General features: G+C 39.6%; 1 protein-coding gene across 3 annotated transcripts in view; it reads left to right on the top strand.

The window, feature by feature from the left end:
- TTC7A (tetratricopeptide repeat domain 7A) overlaps window positions 1-21022 on the top strand; it is a 317709-nt gene that overhangs the window by 167167 nt on the left and 129520 nt on the right. For 2 of the 3 annotated variants that reach the window (XM_089529137.1, XM_089529135.1), the window contains exons 16-17: window positions 11655-11771; window positions 14392-14451. In XM_089529137.1, the coding sequence (XP_089385263.1) occupies window positions 11655-11771; window positions 14392-14451 (177 nt within the window). The remainder of the gene's footprint in view (window positions 1-11654; window positions 11772-14391; window positions 14452-21022) is intronic. The other variant, XM_089529136.1, reaches the window with a different exon arrangement.

Here is a 21022-nt window from a genome sequence, read left to right as displayed (position 1 = left end):
AGGCATCTGATAAGCTGATCATTCTTTTTATTTTTATCAAAATTAGTTCTTGTGTACCAATATTTTTAATGTACTGATGTAGTGAGAGCAAAGAAAGGCTTGCAAAATTATTTTTTTTAATGGCACAATTACTAATGCACAAGCTATTGAAGCATGTCAAGCTGGCTATTAAGAATTCACTACTACAGCCACAGTGGGATTGGTTATTAGTTACTATTTCTTATCCTTGCATAAACAATTTTGATAAACAGAAATCTACAAAACAAGAGCATTATCAGTATATTATGAGTTGCCATAAGCTTCTTTTGGGTGTTTTTTTTTAAATTCTGGTTTTGCTATTTACAATTTATCATAATATTGCAATTTTCCTTTCATCTGCAGATAAATGTTAATTTCATTGGGGTTCAGTATTATTAATAATTTACTAATATTCACAGAGTACTTCATTTTCAGAATTGAAAGAATGTGAGGTTTGAAAAATCTAGATGTGTGTGAAACTGGAAAGTGAGAGATTTGATCATCTAGAGCAAAACTTTACATGCTTAAATCTTAAAAGTCTGGGTTTGAATCCTTGTGTCTTCAACTACATTAGTCCTGAATGAAGGAATCCACATCTCTTTTTCTGAATGCTAGAAGAGTACAGCATAGGTTGCATCTCCACTGCAGAATTAATGCAGTTTGACACTGTTTTAACTGCCATGGCTCTATCCTATGGAATCCTGGGGTTTGTCGTTTTGAGAGCTATTTAGCCTTCTGTCTCAGAGCTCTAGTGCCACAACAAACTACAAATCCCAGGATTCCATTGGATGGTGTTAGGACAGTTAAACGGGTGTTCATCTGCATTCATTCTACAGTGTATATACTGTACAGACAGAAAAGGCTAAGTATACCACAAAACTACAAACCCCAGAATGCCATAGCATTGAGCCATGGCACTTAAAGTAGTGTCAAACTGCATTAAACCTGCAGTGTTGATGCAGCCATAGGTCCAAAACACTGCAGAAATAATCCAAATAGAACCAATGAGGAACAAAAGAGAAGTATAATCATGCTGAATGAACCTCAATGCTTGCAGAGGAGTAAAAAAATTATATTTTAAAAAACCCACGACTACTACTAACTCATCCATCAGCCCTAAAGGTCAGTATCAATATAGAGCAAAATTTGGAAAAGAAAAATGGAAGTTGGCACTGCAGGAAAAAAGTAGAATGACTTGTTTGTAGTGAATGAGTGGCTACAGTAATGAACAGGAATGTTTCTTTTACTAGGTAGTTTGCATTGCAAAATTTTATTGCGGGAGCCACTTGTAACTCACTAAAACCAGCGTGGTTTAGACATGATTGATTCATAATGCCACCTTTCTTCCCTCCTATCAATCCAATTGGCCTCCTCCCTCAAGAAGTCATTGTGTTTTAATAACGGGCCTTTCTGTAAGTCCAGGTTTCCGTTCAAGCTTCTGGCAGGTTGCCTTTATAATCAAGGAAGGAAGGAAAAATAACCAGCCTTTACAATTTCTCAGCGAGCTATTTTGCTGGGTGTTGCTACAGATTTAGTGGCACAGAGGTGCCCTTGTTCATTGCTTCAGGCCATGCACCGAATGAACAGTTTCTTGTGCGACATTATGAAGTCTGGCTTATTTTAGAAAACAAGGAGAAAAAGCTGGTTTGTTAATGTCACATCCTGCCTCGCATATAGGTTTTAAAGAACGTGTGAAAAGGCTACACAGTGCTTCCAAAAAGTCTCTTAATGAAGCTGAAAACCAGTTCCAACTTCACCCGCTAACAGCATAAAGAAAACTTATGTTCAGACTCAAGAATCAACATTACTTTTAATAGGCTGTTAAAAGGGGGCAGAGGCAGTATGTTTTAGCACTGTTCATTGAGGATGTATTAGATCTAATATACAGGAGACCTCTGTGCCAGACTTCCCCAAACTGATGTGCTGCAGATGTTTTCGACTAAACTCTCCAGTGTTCCTAAACAATGGCCAAGCTCATGGGAGCTGATGAGAGATGTCCAGAACATCTCAAGGACTTTAGGTTGATGGAGGCTGAACTCTGCAATAGAAGACAGGGCTTCAGTACATTTAGTACTTAAGCTAAAGAAAGAGGTAGTTTGTTGTGCAGTCGTGCCATGGAGATGAGGAAAACTGCTCCTCCTGCAAAACTCACCTACCTTCCTGGTTCCAAATCCAGAAATGAGTCAGAAACAGAGAAGAGTATCTTGGATTGAGAGGAAGGAAATAACGAAAGTGAAGACCCCATCTATATATGAAGAGAATGCATATGTGAAATAAAAACACATGTCTGTAACCATCATCCTTCTTACTGTAGGAGATCATGAGTGGTCATCATCATCATCATCATCATCATCATCATCATCATCAGGGACATTATTAAAGGTCCTTTTCCCATGAAGATAAAGCCAATGTCAGGACTAATAGGCTGAATGAAACTACATGTGAAAGGGGAGTCCAAGTAGATCACAAGTTGAACATGAGTCAACAGTGCGACGCAGCAGCTAAAAAGGCCAATGCAATTTTAGGCTGCATCAATAAAAGTCTAGATCAAGGGAAGTAATAGTGCCACTATATTCTGCTCTGGTCAGGCCCCACCTGGTATATTGTGTCCAGTTCTGGGCACCACAAGTTTAAAAGGATGTGGAGAAACTGGAGCATGTCCAAAGGAGAGCGACTAAAATGGTGAAAGGTCTGGAAGCTATGCCCTATGATGAACGACTATGGATGGCCATCTGTCGGGGATGCTTTGATTTGGATTTCCTGCATTGCAGGGGGGTTGGACTGGATGGTCCTTGCGGTCTCTTCCAACTCTATGATTCTATTATTCTAATTGGGTTTCCAAGGGAGGAGAATTCCAGAATTGGTGAGCCAGTGTGGCATTGCTCCCCATGGTATGGCTTAAAAATATCTATGGCTCTCATCCCAAAAGCTTTGTGAAGTTGGTTGGGTTGAGGGGAAGTGCATACATTCTAACATTTGAGACATGACGTCAGAGGGGCAAACACCATGGACCATTACAAATGTGGTGCCTTAAATTACTTATTTCTAATTTTAAAAAATCTCAGTAGATTGCTCTCTAAAGCCTTTTTAAAAAATCCAACCCTATTCCATTTTTGTGCCACCTTGAAATCCCATAGGAGGAACAAAATGGAGGTAAGTAGCAATAGGGAAATGGCTGGCATAGAAGGGGTTAAGCTTTTCCCTTCTCTCCTGTTCCAAACTTTAAATGTGACACCCATAGTTAAAAGGTCATGTGGAAATTAATCTGGCCTTGAGACTGAGTCATACCAATTGATGTGAGGTCTTGCCCAGAAGTTCCCATCGGTGGCATAAAGCCAATTAAGAAAAGAAAGAATATTATTGTTCACACCTGTACAAAGCAAAGATGACAAGGAATCCATGAATAGTACCATGGAGATTGCTAACAAAGAAAGAATTCTTTTTATGGAGATTTTCCAGGTTTAGCTGCCCATTGTATGTTCCCTCCTTGCCACAATTTATGAAATACCACCGAGATCTCCTTTGGTGTGGCCTGTTTTATTCATGCAATGGGTGTGGGTGTGTGTTTATAGTTCTGTTCCATGTACAGATTTTCTCAGACAGCCACATAGGAGTGTTTATCTGTGACTAGCTCTCACATGGTTGAGGGAATATTTTAATGAATTGGCAACATAATTAAGGATTAATCGCCTTCCACCAATGTAGTTGGGTCATTTGAGCCTTCAGCCATACAGAAACAGAAGGAATGTCTAAAGGCCATCAGAGAGCTACCTATGACTATGGGAAAAATCTATAAATAATGTATTTTTGTACTAATATAGCTACTATCCTGTTAAAGGTACACTGAGAGTAAACCTGTGGTCATTCTTGGCTGGTTGGAGAAATCCATCTCCAATGAAAGTTCTGTCTTCCATTCAACCCATCTTCTACTTTTGAGTTACTGTTTTGTTATTCTTATGCTGTCATGGTTGGGACAAGAATGGAAAAAGGCAAAGTTCCTAGTAACCAAATAGAATATGACAGAAATCTATCTTTGCTTCATCTGCATTGCATTTACACCTACCACTTGGAATTTTATTCTGGATCCTACTCTGCATTCTTCTGCATAACTAAGGACAATGATCAGAACTTGCATTTGAGGAGCTAGAACAGGATTCTGCCCAAGACTTCACTTGATGTTTTCAAAGCCCCATTTATGTTACAGCAGTAATTATAGTATTCTATTGGTGTTGCATTTTGCTAGCACTACTCACAGTCATGCACTTGGTACTATCTGCCACAAGTATGATGACCATCACAAATACTGTTGCTGTTCAACAGCGGAAAACACTACCTTGCAGAGTGCTGGAGTCTCCTTCTTTGGAGGTCTTTAAGCAGAGGCTGGATGGCCATCTGTCAGGAGTGTTTTGATTGTGAGTTCCTGCATGGCAGGAGGTTGGACTGGATGGTCAGTGTAGCCTCTTCCAACTCTGTGATTCTATTATTGCTACTTTCATTTCACTTGCCCACTTCTTTTGGACTATTTCAGATGTCTGCCAAGACAGAGAAGGCAAGTTGAGCACAGATTGCTATTCCTTCTTTTTGTTAGTTGCTCCATAGGATCAGTGGTAAGCTGGCAAAGACTAAATGGAGAAGATGCAGGTAGGGAACAGGCCGCCCGGGTTGCCATATTGTGCTACCTCAATTCTGGACATTATTTAAGTTGTGCAAATTATTCTAATATACATTGTCATTATGCGAATTAGACAGATTAATTGGTATTTTTTATTTTCACTATGTTTTAACTGCCAGACCATTTTTTAGTTAACAACTGATCTGAGAGGACCAGTACAGAGCAATGTTTTAAAGTATTGGACTTGGAACAAGGAGGCCCAAGTCACATTTCTGCTTGGTCATAAAATTTAGCATGTAAATTGGCTACCACATACCTACATAGAATCATAGAATCGTAGAGTTGGAAGAGACCGCAAGGGCCATCCAGTGCAACCCCCTTCTATGCAGGAAATCCCAATCAAAGCATCCCTGACAGATGGCCATCCAGCCTCTGTTTGAAGACCTCTAAGGAAGGAGACTCCACTACACTTCGAGAGAGTTTGTTCCACTGTCGAACAGCCCTTACTGTCAGGAAGTTCCTCATAATGTTGAGGTGGAATCTCTTTTCCTGCAGCTTGCATCCATTGCTCCGGGGCCTAGTCTCTGGAGCAGCAGAAAACAAGCTTGCTCCCTCCTCAATATGACATCCCTTCAAATATTTAAACAGGGCTGTCATATCACGTCTCAACCTTCTCTTCTCCAGACTAAACATCCCCAGCTCCCTAAGTCGTTCCTCATAGGGAATGGTTTCAATACCTTTCACCATTTTAGTCGCTCTCCTTTGGACACACTCCAGTTTCTCAATGTCCTTTTTTAATTGTGGTGCCCAGAACTGGACACAGTATTCCAGGTGGGGCCTGACCAGAACAGAATAGAGTGGCACTATTACTTCCCTGGATCTAGACACTATACTTCTATTGATGCAGCCTAAAATCGCATTGGCCTACCTCAATAGATAGTTGTGAGAATTAGAAGGGAACCCATATAAAATGGGCATGTACATTCCTAGTGCAGAAAAGAATAAACGAACAACAGTATTAAATTTTGTTATGCATAGACATTTCCAGTGGCATTCTCATCAGTTCACAATTCGTGGGTGACCTTGGGCGAGTCACATTCTCCCAGCCTCAGAGGATGGCAAACCTCCTCTGAAGACACTTGACAAGAAAACCTCACAATAGGTTTGCCTTAGAGTGGCCATAAGTCAGAAACCAACTTGAAGGCACACAACAAAAACAACAACAACAGGGATCCTATTTTTATTTTTTCCATCTTATTTCAACCTATGGTACCAAATTTTCTGTTGAAGAAGTAACACCCAGGAGGTATACCTGTACTGTATAAGTAAACAGGGCAATAAATTATGGTGACCTTCTTCAAAGAGAATTCCCTGTGTTAGTATCTTTGAACATTGCACATCCTTCCACCACCACCTCAGCTTTGGCAAAGAGAAGGTAAATTCATTACTGTTATCATGCAAGGCAAAGAGAATCCCCCCATGTATTTACTCAGTTAGCTTATAGTTTCCTCTCTTTGCTTTTAAATAGGCTGTTGGTTTTAATGGCTCAGTGGGTCCTGAGCTGTAATGAGTATAATGGGTGAGTTAAGAAACAGAAAATATCAGAAATGTTGAAGAGCTGGGGGGGGGGGGTCTGATTATTCTCAAGATGTTTTTAAGTATAGGTGGGCTTAAGATTGCTACCTGTTCCTTTCTTCACTTAGACTACACCTGCACTGCAGAAATAATTCAGTCCGACACTGCTTTAACTGCCATGGCTAAATGCTGTGAAATTCTGGGAACTGTAGTTTGTTGTGGCACCACAACACTCTCACCAAGAAGAAAACCACAAATCCCAGAATTCTGTGATCTGGATTATTGAGGCAGTTTGGATGTAACTTTAGTGTTGAAGTTTGGTATTAATGAATAAAAAACTGCACCTTGAAATAAAGGAAAAGCAGGAAATCTAGGTAGGCTGGAGTTGGAGCTGGTGGGACAGAGACTTTGCACCTAGTTTCTTTCTTTAAGCATATCCACCATCCTCTCTGGATCTTTTATTTATTTATTTTTTTATAATAATCTTTATTGAAGTTTACAATATTTACATCCCCTACGTGTTACCTTCATCATATATGTATATTTGCATTCCAAAATACAACACCTTTTCCCCCCTCTCACCATCCCCCCCTTTTCGTTTGTAGTAAATACTTTCTTAACAGCTCTTCCCTTAAAAAATATTTCTCTTTTATCAACAACTTTCTCCATAACTACGATCTTCTTATCTAACTGTTTTTCTTTTAAAAATGTCCTTAGAGACTGCTTCAAACCTTAAGCCGTCCATATCTATTTCCCACCTACTACAGTATTGTACTCTTAGTATACTATATATTTTGTTCTTTACACATCAAGATATGTTATGGAAGAAGAAACAAAAATAGTTGAAAGAGTTCATTTTAACTTCCATCTATCTTTACAGAATTCCAACAGTGGTTCCCAGGTTTCTTTTACCTCTTCATATTTATCTTTTAAGGCCATTGTAATCTTATCCATTTCTATTATTTCTAAGGATTTGCAAAGCCATATATCAACCGTGGGCAATTCAGAATTCCTCCACATTTTTGCTATCGACATCCTAGCAGTAGTTATCATATACAGAATTGGTTTTAACTTTTGCCTAATATCCTTACTATCAACCATATTTAATAAAAAGAGCTCTGGGTCCATTTTTACTTCTACTTGATATATCTTCCCTATTATATCTTTAATTTTTCCCCAAAATGTTTGTATCTTGGGGCATGTCCACCACATGTGGAAAAAGGAGCCAATGTTCCCATTACATCTCCAGCATATTCCTGTTTTCCCTTTATAGATCTTGCTTAATCTGGAAGGGGTCAAGTACCATCTGTGGATCATTTTTACCAGATTTTCTTTTATGTCCATGCATGCTGTAAACTTCATATCTTTACCCCAGGCTTTTTCCCATTTATCTAAATTTATCGTATGTCCAATATTTTTTGCCCAATTGATCATGCATGGTTTAATCTTCTCACTTTCTAATTCTAATTTGAGGCATAATTTATATAATTTTGATATTAAACCCATCCTTTTCCCCCCTCGGATAATCTCATCTAGTTCAGTTTCTTCCCTGCACACTCCTCGTTCTTTACAATCAATCCTGAATCTTTCTCTTAGCTGAAGGTAGGAAAACCATTGTAGTTTAATACCACTGTCCTCTAGCTCTTTCTTAGATTTCATTATCTTTTGCCCTTTATCTGTTTTTAGAATTTCTTTATATCTCAGCCAATTTTCTTTCTCAATACCGGTGCTTTTAAACAGCGCTTCGTGGGGCGATACCCATTCTGGGAGGGCTCTATATATTTTCTCCTTATATTTATTCCATACCCTAATTAATGAATTCCTAATTATGTGATCATTGAAAATTTTGTTCTTGGGTACTGTCCCATACCACATATATGCATGCCAACCGTAGATTAGATTAAATCCTTCCAAATTTAACAGTTTATGATTTTCCAAATGTATCCAGTCCCAAACCCATTCTAAACAACATGCATGGTAATATATTTTAAAATCTGGCATGGCTAAACCCCCCCCTTTCTTTACTGTCTGTTAATGACGACCATTTAACTCTTGCTTTTTTGTTTGACCAAATAAATTTTAGTATGTCTTTTTTCCATTGTCCAAATACTATATCATTTTTGATTATCGGAATATTCTGGAATAAAAGCATCATTTTTGGGAGAATACTCATTTTAAATAGTGCAATTCTGCCCAACCATGAAATTTGTAATTTTGACCAGATTTCCATTTTTTTCTTTATTTCTTGCCAATTTTTCTTATAATTGTTTTCAAAAAGATCACTATTTTTATTTGTTAAATATATCCCTAGATATTTGACTTTCTTCTGGATTTGAATTCCCGTTTTTATTTGTAAGTTTTCTTGCTTCTTTTTTTCCAAATTACATGTAATCATTGCTGATGTAGATTTGTTGATTTTAAAACCAGTACATGCCCCAAAGTCATCAACTAATTGAAGAATCTTTTCCAAATTTACTAATGGATTTTCTACGATGATCACCAAATCATCGGCATAAGCTTTAATTTTATGTTCATGCCCTTTTATCCTAGTTCCCCTGATTTCTGTATTGTTTCTTATATCATTACACAGCATCTCTACGCTCATTATAAATAACAGAGGAGATAGTGGGCACCCCTGTCTAGTGCCTCTCTCAATCCTGACCATTTCCGTTTTGGATCCATTTACAATAATCTTTGCCAATTGCTCCTTGTATAATTGTTTTATCCAATTTGTTATATTGTTTCCCAAATCCAATTTTTGAAGTAAATTTAACATATACACTGGTGCCTCGGGATACGAAATGATCGGGTTACGAAATTTCCGGGATACGAAAAAGTTGAATTGGCAAAAACTGTTTCGGGTTACGAAATATTTTTCGGGTTACGAAATTCATTTCGGCGCGAAAAGTGCAGCTATAGGCTTTCCAGTGCTAACGGAAAGCCTTTTCGGGTTACGAAATTTTCGGGTTACGAAAGGAATGGCGGAACGAATTAATTTCGTAACCCGAGGCACCAGTGTACTGCCAATTCAAATTATCGAATGCTTTTTCTGCGTCTAAGAACAGTAAAGCTAATTCTTTTCCTGGGTTCTTTTCATAATACTCAATAATATTGATAATTGTTCTTATGTTATTTTTAGCATGTCTCTTTGGTAAAAATCTGTTTTGATCTTCATTTATCCAATTTTGCAGAAATTTTTTTAGTCTTTCAGCCAGAATGCTTGTAAAAATTTTATAATCTGTGTTCAGGAGAGAGATAGGCCTGTAATTTTGGGGGAGGCTAGGATCTTTACCTTCCTTTGGTATCAAAATTATATTTGCCTCCTTCCACGAATTTGGAATACCTTCTTCAATTATTGCATTAAAAACTTTTTGAAGGAGTTCTACCAATACATCTTGAAATAATTTGTAATACATAATTGTAAAACCGTCCGGGCCCGGAGCTTTCCCACTTTTCCCCCTATTTATTGCATCTTTTATCTCTAATTTTGTGATCGGGTTATTCAGAGCATTTTTTAAATTCTCATCTAAGTTTGGTTTGCGTACTCTTTCTAAATACTTTTCTAATTTTTTCAAATGAGTTTACTCCCTATTCTTATCTAAATATAGTTTTTGGAAATAATCATGTATGATTTCCTTAATTTGCACTGTATTGGTTTGTTTTCCGCAGTTACCCTGCATTTCCGTTATCAGATTCCTTTCTTTTGTTTTCTTTACTTTGTAAGCAAGATACCTTCCCGATTTATTTCCGAATTCAAAATATCTTTGTTTTGCAAATTTAATTTTTTTACTTATCTCTTCGGATGTTATACTATCTAATTGTTTTTTCAGTAACAAAATTTCCTTATCTATTTTACCATTTTGTGGATTTTTAATTTTTGCCTTTTCTTTGTCATAATTTTTTTCTGAAATCTCTCTTATTTCTTTGTCTCTATTTTTATTTTTTTCACTACCTTTCTTTATTAGGACCCCTCTAATTACAGCTTTAGAGGCGTCCCATATTGTTTTACTCTTAATTCCCTCTTCTGTGTTTTCTTTGAAATAATATTGTATTTGTTCTTTTATTTGCTTTTGCGTCTTATCTTCCTTTAATAAAAATTCATCTAATCTCCAAGAATATTCCTTTTGTAGGGCTGATATTTCTAAACTAATTTGATTATGGTCTGATATTTTGTTAGGTATTATGTCTACTGTTTTGATGTTTTTCCACAGTTCTTTAGATATGAAAAAAATGTCAATCCTGGAAGCTGACTTGTGGGGGTTCGAATAGAATGTATATTCCTTGTTGGTTCCATGTTTCTCTCTCCAGGGGTCTATTAAGTTTAGGGCATCTAACATGTCGAATAAAGATTGGGGCAGTTTTCCTTGTTTTTCATTTATTTTATTTTTTTGAGATATTCTGTCTAGTCCCGGGTTTATGACCCCATTCCAATCTCCACACAAAATATGTTGCTCAAAATTTAAATCTTTAATCTTTTTTGCCAAATTTTTATAAAATTTTGTTTTTTTACCAATTGGACCATAAGATCTCTGGATCTTTTAAATGTAAACACAATCTCATACCTAACTGTGTGGAGAAGCTATTATTGCACAGTGAATTATAGAGAGAAATGCAAAATTAAGAGTATATACCATGGGTTGGAATTGTACCACTTGTTGTTGGGCTGAAAATTCCAGCAGTCCCCAGTGGGGAGGAATGCTGGTTGTTGTAATACTGTATATGGATAATTTGAAACCTGCAACAAACAGCATAGAGAGCTCCTGCTAACAGGTTCCCACCAACCTATTGTGTCATTTCCCAGAATACAGTATTTTATTCCAATACTCCCATCTCCTGTTCTCAGTTTTATTTTGATTTTTTAAAAAACTTCAACAGCAATCTGTGGACACAGAATTTACTCAGTCTTCAACTTGACATTTTTTTGCTAATTTTTTTTTTAAAAAGTGTGCAAACTGGTGTGTTTTCAACATGTATACTATTACCTTCCTCTGTTTTCTCAGTGGACCTGTTTTGGCCCCTCAAGTTCATAATTAGTATTTCTCAGATTATGCCCAACCTGGCACTGTATTATAATAATAATAATAATAATAATAATAATAATAATAATAATAATAGGATTTATTTATATGCCACCCAATCACTGGGAATCCGGGCGGCTTACAACAGAGGGGATAATAGACGGTTCCCTGCCCTCAGGCTTACAATCTAAAAATATATATTTGGACTTAGAGCCCCCATCATCCCTAATCATACTTATGGAGAATTTTAGTCCAACAACATCTAGAGGGCATCAAGTTGGGGTACGCTTCCAGTATATGATAATGATAATTTAAAACACAGAAACTTTGAGCTGAAACATTGGGACTCTAGACTGGACATAAACCTAAAAAGTCAAACAGTAAGATTTTATTTTCTGTTCCTTTTTGTTTGTTTGTTTTTAATTGTGCAGTTTACTCTTCACCAAAGTCAAGCTGGAATTTGTGCATAAAGGACCAGAAGAGGCCTTAGTGACCTGCAGACATATGTTGCATCAGTGGCAAACATTGAATAATATTTCACAACACAGGTAGGTTTCTGTTTGAAATGGAGTGGCAGTTTAACAGAATCTTAGATGTAGAAAGGGTCTTCGAACCTTACTGATTCAGCACAGGGTCATTTAGTCCAACTCCCTACCATACAGGAATAGACAACGAAAGTACTCCTAAAACATGGCCATCCAACCTTCGTTTAAAGACCTCCAAAGAAGGAGAGCCCCCTCCCTGGCCATCTATTCCACTGTGAAACAGATTTTACAGTAATGCAGTTGTTTTTCTTAATGTTTAGATGGGAATCTCTTTTCTTATAATTTGAAGCCATTTGTTTCTGTTCCAGTCACTGGAGTAGCAAAAACCAAGCTCACAATGTCTTCTACATAACATCCCTTTAGATACTTTGATTACTATGACTCAGTGCTATGATATACTGGGATTTGCATTTTTTTTTGTGGTACCAGAGCTCCCTGATGGAGAAAACTATATATCTCACAAAACTACAGATCCCAGGATTCCATAGCATTAAGCCACACCAGTTAAAGTGGTGTCAAAGTGCATTATTTCTGCAGTGCAGATGAGGCCTAAGATGTCTGCTGAAAAGAGGCTACATATCTTAGTGTGCAGCTTGGAAAAATTAATTTTTTGGACAACAGATCCCAGAATCCTCCAGCCACCATGGGCATGTTGGCTGACAAATTCTAGGAATTGTAGTCTAAACTTTTCCAACGTCTCTTTTCCAAGGAATCATACTGCTCTTTCCCAATATGCAGCAATACCCAGATATTTGTGCCTTGGATTGTCAGGTCTTATCTTTCCTCTCCACCAGTGACAGCAGTGATGAAGACAGTGATGTTGTCATCATGGGTGATGGTGATGGTGATGGCACCATCATTACTATAGAACCATGTATAGGGCTTCTATGGAATTAATAGAGACAGCTCTCTTAAGCTCTACATTTACAAAGAAATACTCATTTAAGAGCCAGCATTGTGTAGTGGTTTGAGTGTTGAACTATGCCTCTGGAGACCAAGGTTTGATTCCCAGCTTAGCCATGGAAACCCACTGGTTGACCTTGGGCAAGTCACACTTTCTCAGGCAATGGGAAACCTCATCTGAACAATTCTTGCCAAGAAAACCTCATGATAAGTTTACCTTAGGGTCACCATAATTCCAAAACAACTTGAAGGCACACAACAACAGCTCACTTTGACCGGGATATCCAGTTGTTACTGGGGCAATGGGGCCTTTTATCCTCCCCCCAACCAGTTCTGTGACCATGTTGAAGCATGCACAAAAGCCCTTAAAATATAACAGCGTTCCCTTTGGCCAGTTGGTCAACCACTACCCCATTAGGGTAAGTGTTCATGTTGGGTTTTCCAAGAGGAGATTTGTGTTTATTGTGGTCTAATCTACCATTGTGCTTTTAAATGGAATTTACACTCTATCAGAACTAAAAACTTGGGGTGAGAAAAGCCAAGCCACGATAGCAAGGGTCAGCAAGCCACAGGAGCTCATGTTGTTCTCTTACTGATCCTGTTTCCAGTGAAGGCAAAGGATGGGATTGGCAGTAAGGTTTAGGTAGGTACTCTACATAATATGATCCTCCCAAAGATGTTTTCAGATGAGGAACTCCAACTGTCTCTTCTATCAGAAGGCTGTAAAAAGCACCCACTTTATTGTTGTATTTTCTCTCACTAATGGATTACTCTGTAGGTCTGTGATCCATTTATTTGATTGTTATGGCTTGTATATCATGTTTCCATGGAAGCAATTGATAAAGCATACAACAGGACAAAATCCGAAAACATTAACCCCAATAAAATTAATTCAAAAAACCTCCCAACAATCACAGAAACATTGAATAAGGACAGAATAAGCAGTGTCACTACCAGTATCAGAAGCGATTAGTCTCTATCTATGAGCCGCTGTGGAGAGCATGATGGAGGGTACATTACACTCATGCCTTGCTGGTCGGGTTCCCAGAGGCCACTGTTTGAACATAATTTTTGAATAAATAAACTTCTGGCCTGACCCTACATGACTCTTCTTATTAAAAAGTATATTTTAAAATTACTTTTCCAAGCCCAAGTGTGGGAAGGCTTGTAATTCTGAAGGGAGTGAAGATCACTGTTTGGAAACGATACAGGAGATGGTCCTCACCAGCATTTCTGTTAAGCAGGCCTTGGTCAAGAGGGTTCATAATGATATTTTTATATTTTAAAATGACATTGTTGATTCAAAAAGAAACCTTCAGTGAATAAACACAGACAATGGGTACACTGTGGCTCTCATTGAGCTGGAAAGCAGACATCTTAGGCCTCATCCGCACTGCAAAAATAATGCACTTTGGCACCACATTAACTGCCATGGCTCTATGTTATAGAATTCTGGGATTTGTCATTTTGTGAGATATTTAGCCTGCTTTGTCAGAGAGCTCTGGTGCCACAACAAACTACAAATCCCAGGATTCCATAGTATTGAGACGTGGCAGTGTCAAACAGGATTATTTCTATAGTGCAGTTGGAGCCTTAGGCTTGAATTCCAACCAACAGTACATGGTTTCATGCTCTTTCAGAAACATGACCAGTGATTTAAGCTGGCAGAACAAAAAAGAATGGACCTCAGAGCAACCAACCCACTTTTTTTGCCTTACAGTGAGGAGGAAGAGCACCAGCAGACGTACCACGCTGGCAGTAGGAAAGGGGGAGTGAATGAGTAAGTTGTACACCAACCAGTCCCACTCTGCTGCAACAAAGAGGACTAGCAGCACAGTGGTTGTGGAGGGGGAACAAGCAGGTGTGAAGAGGATGGGAGGGGGTAATGAATGAGGGTAGACTGCACAGGAGCTGTACCTATAACATAGGACTTTATCCCAAGGGGATGCCATTGTCACGTCCCTATCCCGTGCGATCGTGGGACGTTCTTTCACACTAAATCACTCTTATCCAGACATTATCCCATCCAGAAAGCACGAGTGAAAGTGATTGCGTGAAAGGCTTTCTCACTACATTAAGCTGATCCCATGTATGAAGTGGTATTGTTCCGTGCATGATGTGGAATTGCCAACTCATTTCCTGTCATTTGGTATTATCGGAACATCCCGTTAATGCAATTCCACTTTACTGATGGGACATGACAGGATCACTGCGATGTAGTCAGAAAGCCTTTCATGTGACCACTTTCACTCGTGCTTTCTGGACGGGATAAGGACACTCATCCCCATGTGATAAAGTCCATAGTGGGTCTTTCCCCAGAGCTTGACCTGCATTTAGGTCTGAATCCACACTGCAGAAATAATCCAATTTCACATCACTTTAACTGCCATGGTGCAATTCTATGGGATTCTGGGAATTATAGTTTTGTGAGACATTTAGCCTTCTCTGCCAGAGAGCTCTATTGCCGCAACAAACTTCAAATCCTAGGATTCCATAGCATTGAGACGTGGTAGTTAAGGTGGTGTGAAACTGGATTATTTCTGCAGTGTGGATGCAGCCTAAGTGATCAAGCAAGAGAGCTTTACATATGGATAAAGTGCAAAAAAAATTCCATCTCAGTTTTATTGTGTTTCTCCAAACATCACCAGTATTCCTGTCACATTCTTTCATATCAGTTTGGAAGACTCATTGCCACATGGAAATTCATGTGTATTTTCCATTCAAATTTATTTATGCACCTTTCATAATGTATGTATTTTTGAATACATTTTCTTGCCTGACTATTTGTCTATCCACACTTAAAAATGGATCCAGAATTTTGTGCAAGTTTTAGTTATCTGAAATGTACCACAGTGAAATGTGGTACACTTCCTAATGTGCCTGTTTGGGGAGGCAGAATACATGTTTTTTGGTATCAGGACTCAGGAGTTTCAAAATTTATAATTTTGGCAGAAATCTGAAATCTGCCAAAATTCATTCCATCTCTGTCTATGAACCTGCAGGCTAATTAACATTTTTTGTTAATGTGTCAAAACCTGCTTGACTCAGAGCAGCAATTTCAGATTAAGGGTGGTTTTCTGTCATTTTTTTTTTTCAAATGAAAGGAATACAAAATAAGGTCAAGCATTTAAGGTTATGGTTCTGCAACCACTTCCATGCTTCTAAGTCCTATAGAGGTCAATAAGATTTACAAGCATGTAAGGGACTCTAGGATTCCTGCCTGAGTCTATATATAAATACCTTAGTAAGAGAGCTGAAATTTGTAGAAAGGACTAAGCATCCAGCATCAAGAACTGAAGCTGTGTTACTTTATACTACTTGGAAATGATGAGGAGGTCGTGTCATGTAACCACTGAAGTCTTTAATAACCAGAGCCTAAGAAATAATTATTGCTTCAGCCAAGTTGTGATTGCAGAAAAGCAAGTACAAAATCTTAGAACAGAAAGGGGTTGTCAAGGACAAAACTGTCCTATTATCCGTGTCTCATTCCAGAGATAAACCAACACATTCTAGCTGATAAATCATTATTGTGGAAGTCCCCAAGTTTGCAGGTCCAAGTAAAAAGAACCAATTTGAGGCCATTCCCAATTACTAGGCAGATTTGTAAAGTTAGCTTTAGAACAGAACCATTGTCGAATTTCTCACCTCCAACACATACATTGGCCCTGGCAGGAACAAAAAATCCCCAGGTGAGCTGGATCCAGTTAGTGGTGCAAGGATTCCTTGTGTTTGCACCTAGAAATTGCCTCTTCGATAAATTTACCTGGGAGTTTATCAGACGCGAGTTTTTGGAGATTTTTCCTGCCTATCGCGCAATGTTAGCATCACGAACGTTGCAACAATAACGTGAAAGCGCGATGTTCTTCCAGACACCATTCATTTCAATGGGAGCTCGTTGTGCAACACTCCCGTAGTTTTAGCGTCATTCCTCCCCTTTTTGGGCACTATGGGAAAAAAGGGAAGTCAGGCCTTTGTCTCCCGTTATCCTTGCGAATGTGTTGCGAAATGGTTTGGTGTGGTAGGCAGCAGCGCAATGCAACGCAAAAGTTACTGATTGCAAAGTTCCCATGATGCAGGGCTGCTTTTTCACCCCATTCCCTTCCTGTGGCCTTCCTTTTTCAGGACAACCCCGGGGGAGGTGGGGAGGGGGGGGGTTCCTCTGCCCTGCGTGAACACCCAGGAGGCTAGAAATTTAAGGGGCCCCTAAGGGTCATCCATTCCAGCCCCATTCCTCTGCCCTGCATGAACACCCACTAGGCTAGAAATTTAAGGGGCCCCTAAGGGTCATCCATTCCAGCCCCATTCCTCTGCCCTGCGTGAACACCTAGAAGGCTAGAAATTTAAGGGGCCCCTAAGGGTCATCCATTCTAGCCCCATTCCTCTGCCCTGCAAGAACACCTAGGAGGCTAGAAACTTAAGGGGCCCCTAAGGGTCATCCATTCCAGCCCCATTCCTCTGCCCTGCAAGAACACCTAGGAGGCTAGAAATTTAAGGGGCCCCTAAGGGTCATCCATTCCAGCCCCATTCCTCTGCCCTGCAAGAACACCTAGGAGGCTAGAAATTTAAGGGGCCCCTAAGGGTCATCGATTCCAACCCCATTCCTCTGCCCTGCAAGAACACCTAGGAGGCTAGAAATTTAAGGGGCCCCTAAGGGTCATCCATTCCAGCCCCATTCCTCTGCCCTGCAAGAACACCTAGGAGGCTAGAAATTTAAGGGGCCCCTAAGGGTCATCGATTCCAACCCCATTCCTCTGCCCTGCAAGAACACCTAGGAGGCTAGAAATTTAAGGGGCCCCTAAGGGTCATCCATTCCAACCCCATTCCTCTGCTCTGCAAGAACACCTAGGAGGCTAGAAACTTAAGGGGCCCCTAAGGGTCATCCATTCCAGCCCCATTCTTCTGCACTCCGTGTGTGTGTGTGTGTGTATAAATGTGTGTTCTGCGTGAATATGTGCAGATATATATATGTGTTTGTGTGTGTGTTTTGCCTTGATGTGTGAAATAGGACATGAGAAATCAAGGGGACCCTAAAGGGGCATCCAGTCCACCCCCTTCTTCTGTCCCGGAGGAATAAATGTGAATATAAAGACGCGTGTGTGTTATCAGCTGTTGTGGATACTGTGAATATGCCGAGATATTTATTGGTATGTGTCTCTGGCATATATGTGTACATCAGTCTTGTCTGCCTGTATTTATAAAGAGGTGTGTGTGTGTGAATATATATATATATATATATATATATATATATATATGGATGTGTGTATATATATATATATGTGTGTGTGTGTGTGTGTGTGTGTTCTATATGTATATGTTTATGTATATGTATATGTGAGGAGAGTGGAGTCTGTACCTATAGGTACATCTAATCTAATCTATGCAAGGGATCCCAAAGGGTCATCCAGTCCAGCCCCTTCTTCTGTCCTGAGGGAATACATAGGATTGCAGAGATGGGAGAGACCCCAAAGGGTCACCCAGTCCAGCCCCTTCTTTTTATCTGAAGGAATAAATAGGACCCTAGAAATGGAAGGGACCCCAAAGGGCCATCCAGGTCAGCCCCTTCTAACCCTAACCCTTCCCCCCTCCTTTTTGTTAAAGAGCCAGGCACAAAATGCCCCAAAGCGTGCTCATTTTGTCAAACACACCTCTTATGATCTGCCCTTGGCCCCATTTTCAACCCCAAAATGCAAGTTAATGCATCCTGTATCCCCCACTCCTTGCCACCCCAGAATGCCTCAAACACAGGTAATAATAATAATAATAAATTCGTCACCTCGTAAATGCCAGAAAAGGATGCGATTGTCATGCATTCTTCTTCAGAGCTATCCCTGCATTCCTTGCAAAAGCATGTATCATTTTGCCAATTGCCTAATTGACAACAGCAACAAATGTAACATTCGAATGTTACATTCGCATTTTAGCATGGATTCTCCAAGGAAACAAGTGCCCTTTCATTGTTCCCTTTCCCTTTCATTAGCTGACTTCCAGCAAAGGGATACTGTTGCAAAGGGCATATATATATATATATATATATATATATATATATATATATATATATTCCTCAGGAAAAAACACAACAAAACATGCGCTCATTTTGCCAAAAATAGTTTATTTAAAAGGGAGGAAAGTGCCTGATGGGAGCTCTGTTCATGCCCTGCCTTTGACCTGACCTGAACTGCCCCCTTTCCTCCTGCTTACACTTTGCCATTGCCTTCCACTGAGGCTGAGACAGAGTGACCTGTCAGTTCCAACTGACCCATGGAATCAGTTGGGATTAAAATGGAAATGCAGCGCAGGCATTCTGACTGTAGCATCCGCATATAACACAAACAATAATAATAATAACAACAATAATAATGGCGCTTAAGTTCCAGGAGCAAGAAGAAAGCAAGCACCCCAAAAATCATGTGCATAAATTGTCAAAAGAGGCTGTTCCTGCTGCATCCATTTCCCTACATCCCCAGCTTCTCTCCACAGCCCAATTTCCCTGGGCAATCCTCCTCCTCCTCTTCCTTCCTTCCGACCCTCACCTCCCTCTGAGCTGCCCTGGGTCCTTCATCCTCCTCCTCCTGCTCCATTATAGGATGCCCTCCGTGGCTCCCTTCTTCCCACGGCTCCTTCCTCCTCCTCATCCTCCTCCATCACTTTCTCCACTCCCCCCCCCCACCAAAAGCCACCCTGATTTCCCCTTTTGCCTTCTGTCACCCTTTGCATCCAGATTCCCCTTTTTCCTTCGGCTCTTTCCTTCTCCCCCTCCCCTCCGCTAAATAAGACTCTAAAGATGAGGGGGGGACCCCCTCGCTCCCCGGAAGCACAAAGGTCATGATGCCACCAAAGCCTCCAAAGGGCATGCGCAAGGATTTTGATGCAAAATGCTTGACAGAAACGGAAGGCGCTGGTGTAGTAGGCAGTTCCGCTATGCATGGTTTCGCATCATGCAAATCGCAACTTTCATGCAATTGTAGCGCTAACATAATGTTATGGGGGAATGATGGAAAAGCAAGCGACATTGTGCGAAACAGTCATTTCACAACGTTCTTTACACTTCCTTAGCGCAATTGCAGGATCCAAAACTTGAGTCTGATAAACTCCCTGGTGAAATGTCAGTGTTTGGCATGTTGACAGCAACTACCGTTCTACTCCTGTTACCTTTAATGCCTTAAAAAAAATAAAGCACCACTGTTTAGAGAAAATGTTTATGTTTGCTACTTTTATTTATCCCTTCCTGTTATATCTTTTTGGCTGCATCTGCACAGCAGAAATAATCCAGGTTGACACCCCTTTAACTGCTGTGGCTTGATGTTTGTGGAATCCAGCCATGCTCACTACTATTCTAGACCTGCCTCCTGTCCACTTCCACTTAAAGTGTTTTACATAGGCAAACATAGGATGGTTCCCTTCATGCCTAGGAAAAGATTTGGTGAGCTTCATAGTCCATTATTATTATTATTATTATTATTATTATTATTATTTGTACCCTGCTTTTCCCCAAAATTGGGACTCACCGTGGTTTACAGTCTAAAAACACAGTACAATTAAAAACTTGCAAAAGTGACAATTAAAATAGAATCAAATTATTAGGATATTAAAACCGATCATTTGTTTAAAAATAGAATGCAATTAAAAAGATAAAAGCACTTAAAACCATACACTTTAAAACAATGCAACACCCCCAGGACACATTTTTAAATGGGCACATTTTAATAAAACGATAAAGACATTCAGTACTCTAGGGCAGGGTGTGTACTAAACCTTTCTTTTCATCTAACATAGTAACCAGGTTCTCAAAACAGGATAAATTAGCTGATAATCTCAGCAAAGTGTATCCTGGGGAAGTGGGGGAAGACATTCCCTGTGAATCTTCAGGTTACTTATCAAATTTTCACTCCTAAAGATAATCCATATCTTACCCTTTGTGGTATCCTCCCCTTGAAAAGGAACATCAACTTGATATTGGGATGCCATGAGCATACACCAGGTGCTTTGGTTTAAGAGTGTTTATTGATGCTTTCATTGAGGATTTCCTTTCCCCATGCTTCCAGGCAGGGCCTCTCCAAAAGTACCGTTTTGTCACAAGGTGCATCTACTCTGTAAAATAATGCAGTTTGACACCATTTTAACTGCCATGGCTCCATCCTACAGAATCCTTGGATCTGTTGTTTTGTGAGGCACCAGAACTTTTTGGCAGAGGAGGCTAGAAACCTTATAAAATGACAAATCCCAGATTCCATAGGATGGGGCTGTAGCACTTAAAGTGGTGTCAAACTACATTATTTCTGCAGTGTAGATGCACCCCAAGAGAGAGATTGAAGTCTTTCAGTAAACTTGGTTTCAAGTGTAAATAATAATAA

The sequence above is a fragment of the Sceloporus occidentalis genome, unplaced genomic scaffold (genome assembly GCF_023333645.1).
Source record: "Sceloporus occidentalis isolate IW3139 unplaced genomic scaffold, rSceOcc1.0.p SCAF_6, whole genome shotgun sequence".
Taxonomy (NCBI): Eukaryota; Metazoa; Chordata; class Lepidosauria; order Squamata; family Phrynosomatidae; genus Sceloporus; species Sceloporus occidentalis.
This window is presented reverse-complemented; position numbering and strand designations above follow the sequence as displayed.